The 12,697-nt window shown below is 39.6% G+C and overlaps 2 protein-coding genes across 3 annotated transcripts; one reads left to right on the top strand and one right to left on the bottom strand.

Annotated features, from left to right (window-relative positions):
* The first annotated feature begins 2,703 nt into the window (after positions 1-2,703).
* Positions 2,704-5,143, top strand: si:dkey-112a7.4 (uncharacterized). 2 transcript variants are annotated; one of them, XR_008139220.1, is made up of 3 exons: positions 2,704-2,839; positions 3,162-3,544; positions 4,249-5,143. XR_008139220.1 is itself a non-coding variant. In XM_035772073.2 (3 exons), the coding sequence occupies exons 1-3, from the start codon at positions 2,918-2,920 to the stop codon at positions 4,329-4,331; spliced, it is 513 nt and encodes a 170-aa protein (XP_035627966.1). In that variant the 5' UTR covers positions 2,715-2,917; the 3' UTR covers positions 4,332-5,143. The 2 variants fall into 2 exon arrangements, 1 of the variants encoding a protein (XP_035627966.1); XM_035772073.2 differs by having other exon boundaries at positions 2,715-2,964.
* A 1,631-nt stretch (positions 5,144-6,774) lies between these two features.
* LOC118385171 (claudin-7-B-like) lies at positions 6,775-11,017 on the bottom strand. The gene is made up of 4 exons (XM_035772072.2): positions 10,485-11,017; positions 7,994-8,158; positions 7,830-7,914; positions 6,775-7,657 (listed from the first exon to the last, which is right to left on the bottom strand). Exons 1-4 carry the CDS (start codon positions 10,705-10,707, stop codon positions 7,498-7,500), a joined length of 633 nt encoding a protein of 210 aa, XP_035627965.1. The 5' UTR covers positions 10,708-11,017; the 3' UTR covers positions 6,775-7,497.
* Positions 11,018-12,697: the final 1,680 nt, after the last annotated feature.

Below are 12,697 nucleotides of genomic sequence, written 5' to 3'. Positions count from 1 at the left end.
GCTAGACATATTGCTCTGATACACAACACAAGACGGCTATAGTGTTAGCTAGCTAGATATCCAGCCACGTAATGCCAATAGAAAAGAGGCTAGCTAGCATCAGCTATGTAGGAGTTATGCTATGTGGAAACCCTCCTTTAATTCTTCCTGTCATCTTCCTCACCAACGCCTTGTTGTAGTTTTCAAATTCTGTGAATATCATTTAGCTAGCTAGCTATTCATTTTAACACATTTTCTTCCAGACCAGAACTCTGTAAAACTTGAAAGCGCGTTCAAGAATTCACCTGATTCAACACTTCACCTGATTGGCCGGAAGAACAAGCCCTGACCACCAGAGCTTGTGTGTTTCTGTGCTCCTTGCTTATAGCATTCTTTTTTTACAACTGCAAAACTTTTGGCACAGGTTAGTCGCAAAATGAGTGCCAAAACTCTGAGCGCAAAGATTCGACATCGGCAAATGTAGTTTTGATTCACAGAAGATTCACCTGTCGCAAAAGTATTAAATATTTATTTTTTGTATTTCATTTGTTTCATTTAACCTTTACTTAACTGAGTATTTCATTTAATGAGTTGTATTAATTCTCAAATGTAGTTGCATGCTTGCAAATGTTATTGAATTTATTCACATATCAATTTACCTGTTAGCAAGTGCTGCATTTATTCTCAAAATAAGTCATGTTTGCAAATATTTTTTTGCAACTACAAAATTCAATATTCAGGTAGAACTCCTATTTTACATGTGCAAATCATAATTCAGATGTGCAAATCATACTTTACATACTTGTTTAATTAAGTCATTATTTTACCTCCATAACCTGGAGACACAGTCAGCAATGTTTCAACAATGTTCATACAAGCAGTCACTGGAAAGGCCCAACACAAGACTGGAAAGGCCCAACACACAGTTCAAGAACTCCACTGGTCAGACTTCATGACAGGCATAGAATGCTTGATGACGAATTAATTCATGGTGACTTCTTATCTACAAAGACATAGAGAGGAATAGAAAATACATCTTCATAAACTACGCCTTGATTTTCCTTGAGAGACATTTCTTAAGCTGATCTCATCATTAGTACAGAACAAACGGCAGTAATCAGACAATTCCCAATTCCCCAAAAGATAACACACTCATTGGTCATTCCATCAAACTTCAACCCCCCAAAAAGATTTAAAATGTGAATTAGTCTTCTGTTATTACAGAGTGATTACAACAACCTTTTCCATCAGGAAAATATAATCAAAGTAGAATTAAACATAACCATAACTGATTAAAATATAACTTGGGTTAGAGAGTAAACTATGGAGACAAATTAATGATCTGAAACACAATTATGATTCCTCTCCATACAACCTTATCGAATCTCACAGTGCGTTTATTCTTAAAATATTTCTTGATCAAATATAATGAAAGTCAATAATACATGTCCATTGACAGTCTTAGTCTGAGCATCTTAAAAGGTGGGCACCTCTTACCTGTGAGAAACAGAGTTTTGAGACTGAACTGTTGATGGGAACAACAGAACAGACGTCCGACAAGATTGCCTTATTGTCTTATTAAGAACTGGAGAGTGGAGGAATGTTTGTCATGAAGTTGTCTCGTCATCAAAGACATATACGTTCCTAAAAACTGTCCCAAGACTGTCAACCCTGAACACTCAATGTCAGGGATAGGCCTTGTTTGTCAACTCTGAACACAGGGTCAAAAAGCGGGTGAGGGAATAGCTTAATGTCAAACTAGTCACACTGCTACTCCGAAACTTACATCATGTGGAAAATATTACTCAATGAATTGTACACAAGGGTGCACAAATAAAACAAAAGACCTTCAGTGTTGCTTTAAAAAAAAACGTATTAGACCTACCCTACTCTATCCATCTCTCCTGTCAGATATTTTTTCTAAATTATGATAAAATTCTAAAGCCCTATAACTCTTGTGCACATAGCACTATCAACAAGATATTACTGTCTCTCAACACCAAAACCCTTAGTTGCCCTCTTATGCAGTTCTCATTTCCAGGAACTGAGGATGGCCAGGAAGAGAAATAATAATGAAGACATACTGTATGTACATACTGTACTCACTCTTCCACACGTAGGCTGTTATTGAAGCAGGGGAGTGAATGGACAGACATATTGGACATTATTGTCTTGTTTTGTAATACAGACCCAGCCTGTCATGAACAACACCAAGTCCTTTTCACATTCTCTCACCATGAGAAGCAGGATGTAAAGCTAAATACCATGCAGGTTCTCAATAACACCTCACTCTGATAAGTTAGATGACTCATAGAACAGAAAGACCCATTTAACATGTCATCTAAATGAATCCGGACAGATGTCTGAAACATGTATTCACTGACCATGTCTGCCTGGTGTCTGTCTGTCTGTCTGTTCAATCTCCACTCACAAAGCTAGTGGCGGCACTTGTTAGCATATGTTTGATGCAGTGACCATGATCAGTTTTACAACCTCGGTGTAAGGTGTCCTATTAATACCGCATGATGATTATTATAGTCTGTTAGCCTATGGATGCTCATATCTACCTGTTAGTAATGGAATGGCATATAATATGATAATCTTACCATCAGACTATGATTCCTATATTTGTTTTGACATACTTCCCAGAACTGTGTGCGTCATGACGCAATCAGATGCGTGTTTGGGAAATCCCGAATTGTAATAACGCATTTATCATTGACGGTCTAGCCTACTACACCTTTAAGACGTCGACACTGCGAATTGGGAGTGGGCATATGTTCGACAGTAAAATCACAACACTTCGCAATGGGAAAACTGTGAAGAGGACCCTCTGCGCTGACCACTAGTTATAGAAAAGGTTTGAAATAATGTGCACCAAAAGGCTATATTGCCATAATAACTATGTCTGAAAAGTGATACGGAAACCATTAAATGCATGTGGGATGAGGTTTGCGCAATGGACGCACAAGGGTCTTGGTCTGCGTACGTCAACACATTTTGTGACATGTTTACATTTTGATTTGCCTGTAGAATGTTGTATTTTAATCGTCTCTGACATTTGACAGAAATGTATTCCCGATCAGCAGGGAAATTGTGCTGCTAAAGTGTGAAATATGTTTACAGTTGATTTTCTTCAGTTTTGTTATCTACCACATTCTCCATTTTAACTCCGTCTTTAGCCAGCGACAACGATATTTATCTCATCGACACAAAAAATATCTGCCGGTATCCTGCATGTTGTACTGTTGTGGAAGCAAGGACAAGGAGAAGCAGCGCCCGGACGCTGCAGAGGTGTTGAGAATTCTAGAGACAGAGACAGAGAAAAACCGAAAGAGCCAAGAAAGCGCACCTCAACCACTGGACATGTACGGAATAGCGGCAATACCCGAGCTTCTACCACCCTCTGGCGTCCTCCAGCCCAGCTCAGTAATCCCACTCGAGTCGGGTGAGGTGCCTGGTTTGTGGAACGGATTCAACAGGGGTGTGCTGAGTTTTGACTCCCCCCAGCGGAGACGAGGCCAACGGGCCCCGAAGTTAGGGCAAATAGGACGGTCGAAGAGAGGTGAGTGTCGGAGATGATGGGGCAACAAGCAAAAGACGAGGAACTAGAATTGCGCTGAAAGAAACTGAACTGCCCGTGACTAAATTATCTACCTGGTTTCAGAGCATTTCGTATTATTCTGTACATAAATCCGAGATACTCATTTAGTATGATATGTTACGTTTCGTATGGTATGTATTAATATGTGGATGTCCATCACTCATTTTGTATGATATGGTACGAATTACAATTCGTATTATATGTTACGAATTTGCTAAATTTACAAATGGTTACGAATTTGCAAAGAGTATGATATGTTACGAATTCTAGCTAATGTCAGGTTAATGTCAGCTAGCTCGCTTAATGTTAGCTAGCTGGCTGACGTTAGCTAGGCTAGTGGTTAGGTTTATGAGTTCGTTTATAGGAGAAGGGTTGGCTAAATGGTTAAGGTTCGAGGCAGGGTTAGCAAGCTTGCTAGGTAGTTGCAAAGTAGCTAAAAAAAAGTAGTAAGTAGTTGAAAATGGCTAATTAGCTCAAATTGTCCATGAAGAGATTTGAAGTTGCAACCTTTGGGTTGCTAGACGTTTGTGTTCTACGACCACCTACTAATCATACCAAACGTAACATATCAGAATCAGACCGGCCTTTGTAGAAGTTATGTAGAATGTTGTTCATTCATCTGTCAATATATTGATATTCATAGTCTTTCCCCCTTTCGTTTACAGTGGTTATAGAGGATGACGACTTGGATGATGTCATGAAACACAATGGCCTCCCCATATCAATCAATATCTCTCCTGTTGCCTGAACAACTCTGATAGTGTCCAGACCTCAAAAGGTTATTGTGCTCATTTGTGAAATTCTGAAGTGTGTACCACTTGTTTCTGGACAATGTCCAATTCAGGTGCCCATTGCAAAGTTTACAATAGTAGCATGCGCATCACATGTAGTTTAGCTCTTCCTGGACACAGGAAGGTCTGTCCCAAGGAAATAGAAGTAAAAAAAAACAGTGCATCTTTGCTTCAGCTGCTGTTCTGGTGTTGAAGGGGGGACTTTGTGTCCTGAGGAGAGGGGAGCAATTAGGATAGATTTGGGTCTGGACAGGCTGAAACATAAGCACACAAGAGAAGGCCCTACCCATCAAGACCTGCCCCTTCAAAATGAGGGGACCTGTTTGTTTGTTGTTCAGTCTTTAGTGTCTATATTTTAAACACTCCATCCAAGATGTTATTTTAATTTGTGTCAATCCAACCTATATCTAATTGAGAAAACAGCTACTCATAGTGCTGGGCAGTGTTTTCACAATATTATTTATTTTACATTATGTACGCTTTTTTCAGTGTTTCACATATGTTGACAACACTTATTTTAGTTTTTGACAGTTGACAACACTGTCTCGTTTTGGTGCAAACTAATTGTAAAATTTGTTGTAAAACGTGTTAGATAAACTGAAGGCTTTAATTTGCCATTGTAACATGTCACAATCATTGTCTTAGGATAACATATGTTGTACTGTATGTTACTTTTACCCCTGAGTTGCTAGACAAAAAGAGTTCCCACTGTGAACTATTTATGGAACTTTATGTATCTCTGCATCAAGGTGTAATATACCATTTTTTTACAACCAGCTTCCTGTTATATTCTTCACCATAATGCCACATCTCTTAGAAAAGTCATGTGGCATTCAGATAAGTAGCCTAACTTATGTTAAACCCAGCTATGAAGCAGGTCGCTACATGGAGGAGCAACTCAAGGAAATTGGTGTAAGACTCACCAATCTGTGAGGAATACATTGTTTTGATGTAACCATTGTTCAGTTTGGCTCAGTCTTATCTCTGTCAAGATTAATAGATGTAAAGTTATAAAATCTACCCCTCAGAGATATACAAGCAGGGTTTAGCTTAAATCAATTCACTTGTCAAGAACGTGTTTTCTAAATCCTCCTTGAATCTACTTGTTAGTTTTCCCCAACCCTTTTCAGTTATCAAATCACATTTTGTGCCAAATACAACTTACAAGCCCTTAACCAACCATGCAATTTTAAGAAAATAGAGTTAAATATTTAATAAATTGTACCAAGTGAATTTTGCTCTGCCCGGAGTACCCCTGACATTCCTTCATGTGCATTATACCAGTAGGACTATTATCTCATGAGTCTTCTCAAGTACCCTCTGTCAAGTAACCCTGTTTGGGAACCACTGTTAGAATGTGATCCGCTGTTGTGTAATGATAGTATGCACCACCAGATAGCGATAAAGTCAAAGGAACAGTCCTCAGCCCAAAATCTTCTTACTCAACCCCTCAGTCTGTTATTCATTTGTAATAAAAACCTGTTTGTATAGGTTCATTTCCAAAGACTAAGTCACAAGCTCACAGTTGAAGACTGAGAACATTTCAAAAATAGTCCCTAACTCACTGATTTGAGAGAACTTAATGTACATTGTTAGATTCCCCTGCCTGTGAGCTTTATAGCTTCATGCAGCTCATTCCACCCATCCCCCAAACATGCCAGAGAGACTAGGGGGGCAGTTGTACAATGCATCTTCTACATGCAAACCAACCCCTCTGAATTAGAGGTGCAGAAGGCTGCCTGGGTAACAGTGGGTTGACTGCCTTGCTTAGGAGCCACACAGCTCGGGGATTTGATCCAGCAACCTTTTGGTTACTGGCCCAACTCTATCAGCCAGGCTACCAGACCATGTTCGAGGGAATCTAAACCATTTTTGCCTAGATAAATACTATATCGCAAGTAAAATTGTGACTCACTGACCTACAAATAATTATAAGTTGTTATTTATGATGCAAGGTGATTTGTAGATAAGTCAGTTGGCAATGGCCTGCACTGTTGGTTGCAATGTGAAACAAGCTCCATGAGGATCATAAAGACTGGGTTCCAGAGCTTAGACATTGCTGCACCTAACAGGTCTTCAACTCCTGGTTAGGTATTTTAAGTATCAGCTAACCACATCCTAGGCGTCTTCTTTGACCAGGCGTTGCGGACGCCTGCTAGGTCTTAAAACACCTGGATAGCAATCTCAGTCGATGACGTGGCACCCCATCCATTGGTTAATGCATGCCATGTCTGGGCAGTGGAACGCAACACCTATGTTATTGCCGCGTTCAAAACAGCCGAGAACTCTGGACTTCAGTGCATTCAAGACTACTGCAATTTATGTATAAACAAGATTTTTTAAAACATCTGCATATCTGGCATGGAATCCCACAACATAGACAAAGTGAACCAGAACCCACAACTTCTCACCATTTTATTTATTTACAGAAGACAATCTCAAAAAGTTAAATATTAAAAATGTGGCAGTATTACAAAACTACTCTTGGGAAAAGGAGAATACATTTGATCCTGTTGAAGCATACATATTTTAGGTTACTAGCAAATTTTTTAAAAAGTTGCCAAAATGAGAGTACACCTTTACCGCTGATAATGGCATTAAGTGAATCACAGCAAATAGTCAATCTTAGTTGTGGGAGAACAGTCCAGGCCTTCAGAAATTACAAGTCTTGACAGAGTCACATGTGTTGTATAATTCAAAATGATGTATCTAGCGTAATCATTATAAATCTAGATATAGGCTTGCATTTCCTGATTGGCTCCTAAAACAGCTTGTGGTATGGTTGGTCGTTGTAATGTAATACCAAAGCATGATGGCCCCATCATTACATAGTCATCTGGCCTGTCCATGTAGGCTACAGTAATAGAAATGGGAAAAGTGAAGGGATGTAAAAAGTTCTGAGGCCAACACTCAACATCTGCTCTACCTTACAAGTAAACATCATGAGCAGTCCTCTAGAACCATCTCTTAATTACATCCTTACTGATTTATTGTAACTGAGGGTATACCCTGGGGGAAAAAAATAACACGTAGTTTAAAAAAAGGACTGACGGACCAAAATGTCATGTTGAGTTGGACTGATGCGCTGTAGATTCCTAAGTTTTCCTACAGCATCCATGAAACTCAAACGTACTCCTTGCTGCTACTGGGGGGACGAGTGGAGGCGATGGGGTATTTGACCTTAGGTTTGCCCTTGGGGCAGGTTGCTGCAAGCATGGCACCACCAATTATGTCCAGGAATGCTCCAGCCCAGGCAATGAAGATGGCTGAACCAAACTCATACCTAGAAGATGAGGGTTTGTGTTGGCAACAGTATCTGTACAATGACATGCATAACAGAAAAATGGAAAGCAACTTCCAGCATTCAACACCATGAAGACAGTGAATTAAAGACTCCAGGTGATAAGAGGGGCACTAAAGGGAAGTTAACCAAAGAGAGATTCAGTAGTACTTACTTGGAGTTAACAGGGGCGAATGGGTTGTAGAACTCCTTGATGATGTTGTTAGCATACCACGAGCAGGCGATAGTTGCACACAGAGCTATGGAGGGGAATGAAATGTTAGCGGTTAAACCATCAGAGTATACAGAGAATCAAGAGCCAATTTCAAGGTAACTCACATCCAATCAGCAGGACGATGCCACCGGTCATGGCGATGCGAGACTTCTTGTTTTTGTCATCTCCCCCACAGTTTGTGCACTTCATTCCCATGGTGGCCACACCCAGTCCAGCCACGGTCACAATGATGCCCACAATCATCAGGGCACGCGTTGCCTGGAGTGCAGCTGGAGAGTTGGGGGAGGACAGGGTTAATACACCAGGATATCTCTGGGTGGCAAACAAATAATATATGGTGCATTACATGGCCCTCCTGTTTTTCTCCCCAACTGAGATAAGTTAGTTTGATAGGGGAAGTCAATATGGATGGTTGAGTGAATAAATAACCATTGACAAATGTTTGATTTATCCAACCAAATAATATGAATTAGCCACAAGTTTCAGTTACAGGAATTAAGTTTAACCCAATTAGGTGTTTAGCTTTCATATCCAGGTTATTGAAACCTGAGAGCAGTGTAGCCACAAACAATACATGCAAACTAAACACTGATATTCTCCATCTTTGCCTCAACCACTCCCTCCCCCAATGCACCTCTAGTCAGGTGTAACAGAAACCGGCTTCAACCGGAAACCCCCATGAGGGTGAAGTGTGCGCCACCCCTCCCCCTCGGGCTCAGTTGGCAAGTCAGGAACCAGTTAGACCAGTCATGAGACAGACGGGGAGTTGGGTTTCACTATGAGAGACTCTCACTATTGGCTAGCTAGACCCTCCCACAGCAAGTAGATCTCGCTTTAGGTTACAAGTGACATTCATGAGATCCCAAATCAAAATGGCTGTTTCGACAGTAAAATGATTTAATATGGCCTAATAAGACCCACATACGAGCCAGGAAGCATTTAGACAACATACCGACACCTGAAACTATGCATTTCTGAAAAGCGCCAGTTCCACAGATTGCAATTGGCATAAGAAAAACAGTACACCGCAATCATTGCTTACCTGGAACGCATGAAGAAATTTAAATAAGCATTTGGCACAAACTAATGAATTTATACAGTTCCTCATATATGGTAATTCTCCACCTTCCTGCTATCAGCGCAATGCAATTGACATCAAGCTATTTATTTACTTGTTACATTGACCACTGGTCTTGATTACAATGCCTTTATCAGACATGGCTTGTGTTCATGTTTGCAGATATGATAAAGCATACAAGCAAAAGAGTATAAGAGATAAAGCTATATCGTTTTATAGACTCCTTATCAAAATAGTTGATACACAAGTCAAACAGTGGTTTTACAGCCACTAAAACTACCATGCAGTCAGGGAGCTCAAGCAGCTCAGTAAAGTCTATGCTCTCAATGTCTGAGAGCATAGTCTTTTAAAGGTGCACTTTTGCCGAAGTGTGAAAATATGAATGGATGGCACTCACCCAGCAAGCCACACTTAACTCCACATCTAGACACCGCAATGTGTCTGCTGATTAAGACCAGAGTTTCTTAAACACCATGCTTCTACATCGCTTGCTCCTCGGGGTTTTAGACTGGCTTTCTATAGAAGCACTTTGACAACGGCTGATATAAAAGGGCTTTATAAAATACATTTGATAGAGTAGGATGTAGTGGACAGAAGTCGCTACTTAAACTACTTGTTGAGATACAGGATCAAGCAATTTTATCAGTTGGCAGGGAGTGTAGTCAGAGGCTAACGTTTTGGGCCATGCCTACATTTATGCAATGTCATGATTTAGTGTGTTGGTTTAAGCGAATATTGTACTCTAATAACACCAGTGGGGTAGGAAGCTAAACAGGAAAATATCGCCGCGAGCCAGTTTTATTCAGTAATAGGCTAGATGAGGAATGTATCTGTGCCTCTTGCTGACTGTGCACGCAGACTGTCACACCTGTGAGTCCAGTCAATGGCGTGTTGACTAAACAGAGCAGAGATCAAGGCTTGGTTTACCCCCATGCCAACAACTCGTCCCCCCCTCGATACTGCCTGCAGCTAGCTAATAAGGGTTTTTCCGATAGGCGGATGAGGGCATGGAACAGGACAATGGCTGTCTGGGTAACCATTACCCTATTGGTAACTGCGCAACACCGCTATGTCCACGAACCAACGTGAATACAAAGCATTCCTCCAGTAGCCTGTGTTTGGTTATATCCCCTGATATCGTGAACCGATGGTGAGATATGAAATAGGAGTAGCCCCATATAATGGGCAAAGAAAAATGTTGGATAGAGTCCATAGGGGCTAAGTTACTGAATATCAAAAGGATAACGAAGCAACCAAAAATGTACATAGAAGATGGACACTAAGTAGGAGTCGTAAATCGCACACAAGGTGTGGCAGTTCCATAGAACATTCAGGTTTTCAATAAGACACGGCGCATGCGTCATCTATAGCAGGGGCGCGCGTTAATTCCCTCGCCTAGCAAATTCAAACAGCACGTTCTCAACATTAACTTTTGACATTGTACTCATTCCACTAATAGTTTCATACTGGAAAATGAAACTAATTTTATATATAAACAAATTCATTAGCCTACTTACAGTCAAGTTGCAGAATTGAGTCATAGACTTTGCATTGGATCTGGCCGGTACTCTGAAATGCACAAGACATCCATAATCCCTGGTACATAGACACCGCTGTGATGATGTTGTCCCCGACATAGGCGGACATTTTCCACTGCGGAAGGATTGTGCCGACAATTAACCCGATCAGACCCAGTAGCGACAGGGCAAACCCCAAAATCTGGAGTCCCGAGTTGGCCATTTCAACTCCTTGAAGCAAACCGAGTTTTAGGAATGTCACTGACCTTGAATAATCTGTGTAGTACAATAAAGACAACAAATAGTTTGACTGGCACGAAGAGGAAATTACTGTCCACCTGTTTGAGAAAAGCAGCCCTTCACGCGTTCACACAATTAATGTCTTCAAAAAGAGCTCTTTTGTAAAATTGTTTTAGAAAGTAGCGACTGCTTTCTGCAAACTATAAAAACAACTTGTCAGCTTCACCTCTAAAACGCAAACTGTAGAATTTCTCAGCACCTGTTGTCAAGCCGCACCTTGATTATTATAATGAGGGTCGGTCGGGGACGAGCGTTTTTAAGGTCTCTTCCTCACAAGGGGCGGGAACGCGCACAGTTTCGAGTCATTCACCTTCGATAGGTTTCATGATGTCACCGTTTCTGTCGCAGTATAATGAAACCAAACCGTTCAACTTCAATAATTTCCCGAATGTGATGCTGTGACTAATCGTTCACAAATTATTTGTTGAAGTTTAAAATTGTAAAAAAAAAAAAGAAGAAGAAAATCCCCTAAATCAAGGGCCGATCTCTTGTGCTCAGGCATAGGGACCTATTCCAGGTGTTCAGTTTATTTTTCTAGGGGATAGACCAGCTATGACATTAGCAGATATAATTAAGTATATAAAATAACATTACTTACATCATGTATAATCAACTTTTTTATTTATATTTTTTATAATGTTTTATTATGTCCCTACCCCGCTTTCCACGTCTGCCTTCTTCACCTGCCCAGTCATGTGAAATCCAAAGATCAAGGCCTAACACATTTATTTAAATTGACTGATTTCCTTATATGAATTGTAACTCAGTAAAATATTTTTAATTGTTGTATGTTACGTTTATATTTTTGTTCAGTATATATATATATATATATATATATATATATATATATATATATATATATATATATATATATATATATATATATATATTTTATTTTTATGTTTTCCACCAAGTCCTCTGACCAGGGGAAAGGAGGGTTAGGGGCAGAATAAAAAAATATATATTTAAAAAATGGATTAGAATGAGATCAACTATTGATTTAGGGAGAAAATATACAAACAAGTCTATTTCCTAATTGCGTTGGACTCCAAGTGTATTTGCCAATCAACCAATCACTCCAATCTTTGTTCCAACCCTCAGATGTCCTCAGACATACTGACTCAACTCCAGCCACTTTAATAATGGAAAAGGTGATGTAAAAATGTATCACTAGCCACTTTAAACAATGCCACTTAATATAATGTTTACATACCCTACATTACTCATCTCATATGTATATACTGTACTCTATATCATCTACTGCATTTTGCCATCTTTATGTAATACATGTATGTCATGGGATTTTTATGAATAATGACTAAATGATGTATACATTTAACTTAGAACTATAACTAAACAGAATACTACTATGTTACTGTATGAATGTATGAATATTATTATAATCATAATACTGAATATAATGTCTGTAGATTTAGTCAAGAATTAGAACAAGGACTTTCTGTTCCTTGTTAGAAATGAATGGAGCTATCGTCAGACCGGCTGTAATACTGTGTTCCTCACAAAACATTCTGTCCCTACCCAGGGAGGGGAGAGACCTTGGGCTAGTAGTAGATTGTTTAACAGGTGGCAGACAATGTGGGAAGGCTTGTGAACTATATTGCCATTGTATCTGAGAGGAGGAGAGACATTTATGATGAAATGTGAGGTATATAAACTAATGTACATGTTATTATGACCAGAGCTCTCGGAAAATAAACGCTACTGATTCATTTTGAAACTGGTCTCTGTCCATTATATGCAAATAAGTATCTTACAAATTCTTAGAAATGGACAGAGTGTTTTAATTGAATTGGTGAATGAACATATAGGAGTTAAATTCCTCTAACAATGTATCACTAGCCACTTTAAACAATGCCACTTTTATATGTTTACATACCCTACATGTACTCTAT

This window comes from Oncorhynchus keta, chromosome 6 (assembly GCF_023373465.1).
Source record: "Oncorhynchus keta strain PuntledgeMale-10-30-2019 chromosome 6, Oket_V2, whole genome shotgun sequence".
NCBI classification, from domain to species: domain Eukaryota; kingdom Metazoa; phylum Chordata; class Actinopteri; order Salmoniformes; family Salmonidae; genus Oncorhynchus; species Oncorhynchus keta.
This window is presented reverse-complemented; position numbering and strand designations above follow the sequence as displayed.